The sequence below is a fragment of the Babylonia areolata genome, chromosome 17, assembly GCF_041734735.1.
Source record: "Babylonia areolata isolate BAREFJ2019XMU chromosome 17, ASM4173473v1, whole genome shotgun sequence".
NCBI lineage: Eukaryota > Metazoa > Mollusca > Gastropoda > Neogastropoda > Buccinidae > Babylonia > Babylonia areolata.
Window position 1 is genome coordinate 6,489,454 of NC_134892.1, and position 5,000 is coordinate 6,494,453.

At 41.6% G+C, this 5,000-nt stretch overlaps 1 protein-coding gene across 1 annotated transcript in view; it reads left to right on the forward strand.

The window, feature by feature from the left end:
- The first annotated feature begins 772 nt into the window (after positions 1-772).
- LOC143291614 (uncharacterized) overlaps positions 773-5,000 on the forward strand; it is a 14,485-nt gene continuing 10,257 nt past the window's right edge. Inside the window, exons 1-2 of the mRNA XM_076601568.1 lie at positions 773-1,074; positions 3,513-4,253. Coding sequence (XP_076457683.1) covers positions 885-1,074; positions 3,513-4,253 — 931 coding nt within the window. The 5' untranslated portion in view covers positions 773-884. The remainder of the gene's footprint in view (positions 1,075-3,512; positions 4,254-5,000) is intronic.

The following is a 5,000-nucleotide window of genomic DNA, read 5'->3' on the forward strand; positions in this document are numbered from 1 at the left end:
TTTACTTTATTGACTTAACTCTCTCCATACGAACGGCGAAAGAGACGACGTTAACAGCGTTTCACCCCATTTACCACCATCAAAATATTACAAGCGGAAGGCTCTTGCACTGAAGAGGTGAATGTTGACAAAGAATACCACAACTGATTCTGACGACGGAAGCTAAAGGTTGGGTCATTCAGATACCCACTGGACATCCGAGGGGTCTGTGTAGAGGAGAAGAGAGGACTGGCCGTACTGAGTGAGTTAAGACAAGTACTTTCAATGATCTTTCCCGGTGTCTGCTCCTCGTTCTTCCTATTGAGTAAGAACTGCACTCAGTAAAAGTACAATGTACTTTTTGACTCAGCTTAATTCTCTGTGTTAAATTGGGCCTGCTCGAGGGCGAGTTGATCTCCACACTACAGCACCATCCAGATTTTTTTTTTTTTTTTTTTTTTTTTTTTTTCCTGCAAATATACGTGTTTGCTTGTTGACAATAGCGGATTTTATTTTATTTTGAATTTTGCCAGGGACGACAAATCAACTTTCGTTTCCGCCACAATTTCGAAGGGAAATAACCGCTTTGTTTTCCTCTCTGTTCCCCAATCTAAACCATTGCATGATCATAAGCACAATGTCTTATTTTCAACAGTCGTTGTAAAACATTTGCTATTTTCCTAAAGATCTTCCTAAAAATATCATCAATATTTTACGCAACTTATATTCGTGCCTGTTTCCCTGCATTAATCCCGCAGAATCGTTCCATTTTTGGCGTCAAAATGGACGGCGATTGTGTTGACTGTCCGATATCTGCTTCATCCAAAGAAAGCGTTGGAGACAAAAAGCCTGTTACTTGGAAAGATGGGTTAAGGCTTGTGGATCTGCACGAACTTGCAAGGCAGATGCATTGCAAAGCATGCGCTTCTCTGCTTGACTTAAAGAACACTCAAAACGAGACCAGATGGGGCCTCGCGAGCGTCCTTTCAGTTTTATGTGGTCACTGTCAGACTCTCAACGACATTTACACAGGAAAAGTAAACGAGACGGCTGAAGGCAAGATTGTCTTTGACGTCAACATCAAAGCATCTGTCAGTAAGTAAACTTGTGTTTAAAATCGTAGCGGACTTATGCAAACAACAACAATAGTCAATAGCAACAACAACAAAAAAACAATCGACAGAGGCTCGGGGCTTAATTCGGGGAGGTGTGTATTCGTTTCCCGTTTGCACAACACTGAACAACAGGTTTGGTGTCATATACTGTACCATGTCAAACTGATGCAAACTAGGCCTATTGGTTTGCTCGGCAGGATCTGAAATATATGACAGAATTTGGGGGGCGGGGTTGGGGGTGCGGGGGGGGGGGGGGGGGGGGGGGAGGAGAAAAAAAAGGGTCATGGGGTGTGGCTGAAGGGGTTGGGGATGTGGCGAACAACTTTTTTGTTGTTGTTCTTTCTTTAATGTAAGGCCGGCGCTGGGCATTGATCCAGGATTGATGTGCAGCGATCAGCTCGACATCGGTCCTGAATAATTAACAGATATGAAGTTGAATTCTCTATCAATGAAAGTCTATGCGGACCTTTCATGATTCTTGAGTTTGTCAGTCCTGCATGAACTTTTCACAAATGGCTAATATTGGTAATAGAACCGCATACAGAAAAGTCCAACCAGAAATCAAATTCTTGATCCATATATTGGTCACGTGACCCTCAACACATCCTCTTGACTCTATATTTGCCATATCACCCACCAAAATTACCAACAAGCTCCCACTGTTTCTTTGTTTATGTTTACCGATGAACTACCACTCAAATCATTGCTTGTTACGATTACTGATGTCATTCAATGACATTTTCGTCAGGAACTCCACAAAACACTGAGCTTCGTATCCATCAAGGATCAATGCCCAACTGCTTTGTTAATTTATGTCTTTTCACTTTGTTTTATATTAGATATGTTGTGTGTGTGTATACTTATGTTTATGTGTGGGGTTGGGAGATGGGATGGAGGTTAAAGGGCGATGCATACAGAAAAAGTATAAGCAAGAGTGGTGGAATCAACAGTCCATAAATTAATATTAAAGTGTAACCACAATTGACAAGAACAGCAATAAAATTCAAAATGAATATGTGGAGGTCACATCACTCTTATTGGATTATGTAACATGGATTCAGCAATTTAAAATATAAGTAAATGGTTGGACAATGGACATTCACTTACGTTTTGTTCTGAAAAATAACAAACTTTTAATGACTTTGGTAGTAAACTGACAATCATTTACAACAGAAATAAAATTTGGTTTCAGGGGTTTTAGTATGTGTGTGTGTGTGTGTGTGTGTGTGTGTGTGTGTGTGTGTGTCCTTGTTTGTTCCAACACACACTATATCACTATCAGTATATGTATAATATCCACAGAGCAAAAGTCCCCAAATCTAAATACACCTCAAAGGTTTTGGCATAACAGATGACGAGAAAGAAGTCTACATATATATCATTGTATGTCCAAATCTTGTGGTCACTTTCCTTGTCAGAACTTATTGATACAATTCTGAATCAGGTGGCTGCTTAATTGTACTCTATCATATGTAGACCTAGTTTTCTTCAGTGACTCAGTTTGAGGGGTCTATCAAATATAGACCAAGCTGTCTTCAGTGACTTTGAGGGGTCTATCATATGTAGACCTAGCTGTCTTCAGTGACTCAGTTTTAGGGGTCTATCATATTTAGACCTAGCTGTCTTCAGTGACTTTGTTTGAGGGGTCTATCATATGTAGACCTGTCTTCAGTGACTCAGTTTTAGGGGTCTATCATATGTAGACCTAGCTGTCTTCAGTGACTCAGTCAGTTTGAGGGGATGCATGTAGTTGCACTCACCCATCTTTCATATTTCACCCCAGAGATGGTAAAAGAACTTAAACAGGAACTTAGGATGTTCAGCTGAAGTTGTGATACTTTAAATTTATATTCAAAACAAAACAAAACAAAACAAAAACCAAAACAACACACACACCAAAAAAAAACAAAACAACTGCATATTATTGGAAACAGAAGCTAATAGTAGATAAATAAGACACAAACTATTGCAGGCATGAATGAATGCTAACTTTGCTATGAGTGGGAGCAAATGATGTTATGTAAAATAGGTTATCAAATTGTTGGAATGATTGTGCACATGGAAAGCTTTCCTTGTTTTCACAATCTCCTTGATTGTAGTGCTGTCACTACATGGTTGCATAATGTGTTCTGTGCTGTTTGCTGTTTCATTGCTGTGTATTTCATTGGATTGTTAACTTTTGCAACTGCCTATGACTCTCATACTAGGAGGCAAGATTGCACTGGGTCTTTCTGCAACTGCCTAGTTTGGCCCTTTCTTACCATCCCAGTACTGGCTGTCCTTAAGCCCTTTTGGTTGAGAGAGTGAAAATGTAACTTGGGCAAGACACTCTCCACTGTTATTCAAATCAGGTGAAGACAAGATAGACAGGAGTCCTGTAAAGTATATTAATTCATCAATCAAAATTCCTTTTTTCAGATGTGCTGCTGTTTGGAGCTGGCGGAGAGCATGTGATCAACTTCCTGGCTGTGCTGAACGTCCCTCTACCAACACCGGGTGACACGTCCATCATGATCCCTCCATCGTTTAACTGTCCATGGTCTCTGAAAACAACCGCCACCAGTCCCAGCAAAAAAGATGCTCCCAGTTCTGTGACTTCCTCAGCTTTCTCCAGTCACCCTCCTCGAGAAGCCACCCCATCACACAAAGCAGCCTGTGATGGGAACGCTCGCACCGATGCTGGCTTCGGCCAGCTCGTCGTCTGCATGGACAGGATCAAAACGGAGAAAAACGAACAGTCAGGGAGTGAGCCGAGGAACAATGAAAAGACTTGCAGTCCAAACGTCGGCGGCGAATATGAGCAGAAGAATGCATGCGGAAAGAAAAGAGACGAGCAGAAGGGTGGAAGTGGAACCGGAACAGGAAAGAAAAGAGCCGAGCAGAAGAGTGGTGGCTGCGGTCTGAAGAAAAGAAAGGCGGAGCTGACAGACGATGCTAGGCCCAACATGACGGCGGGGCCAGGTGCAGAGACGGAGCAGGAAGAGCAGAAAGTGCAGGTTCATTTTGACGATGTGCCCGAGGAGAAAGAGACGGGCTTTGCAGCGCAGAAGGCTGTGCCGCGAAAGTACTACAGGTGTCCACTGTGCGGCAGGGTACTGCCCAGTAGCCGAGGCTTCCACATCCACGTGGGGAGAAAACATCAGGCTTCCAACTTGCAAGGTATATATATATATATATAACATATTTTGGCTTTTCCTTTTCCTTTGTATTCTTTGTCCGTTTCAGTCTTCTTCTTTTTTTTCTTTTTTTTTTTTTTGTGTGTGTGTGTGCTGGATTCTGTCAGTCTGGCTGTCTGTATATGTATATGTATATATATGTATTATATACATATGTATATCACTTTTATCAGTGGAGCTGGTCCAGTTAGCCTATTCCTGATAATGCCCAATGGTAGGGCCACCCTCAATAGCCTCCTGAGAGTTTGACTCTTTGTCCCGTTTTGCCTGTTATTAGTGTTAAGCCTCTGTCTTCCAACTATCTCTCTGTCTCTGTCTTTCTGTCTGTCTGTCTGTCTCTCTCTCTCTCTCTCTCTCTCTCTCTCTCTCTCTCTCTCATGCCAAAAGCCAGACCAAAAATCGTGTATAATATTGTCACTGACAATCCTTACATTACAAACTGTGTCTTAATGCGTCAATCAGTTGATAACGTATTTCGCCATAGAATATTGTTTTCAGAGATCTGCATGTGTTCTCCTTACGGTGGACATAAAACTAACGAAATCAAACTCTAGTCTGGTCATGTCTACGATTCTGTATACTCACATGTATTACAAATTGTGAACCATCCTCACCCAACTTTTTTTTTTTTTTTTTTTTTTCGCACTGACTTATATATCTAGTCTACATCTCTCTCTCTCTCTCTCTCTCTCTCTCTCTCTCTCTCTCTCTCTCTCTCAGTTTCTCTCTG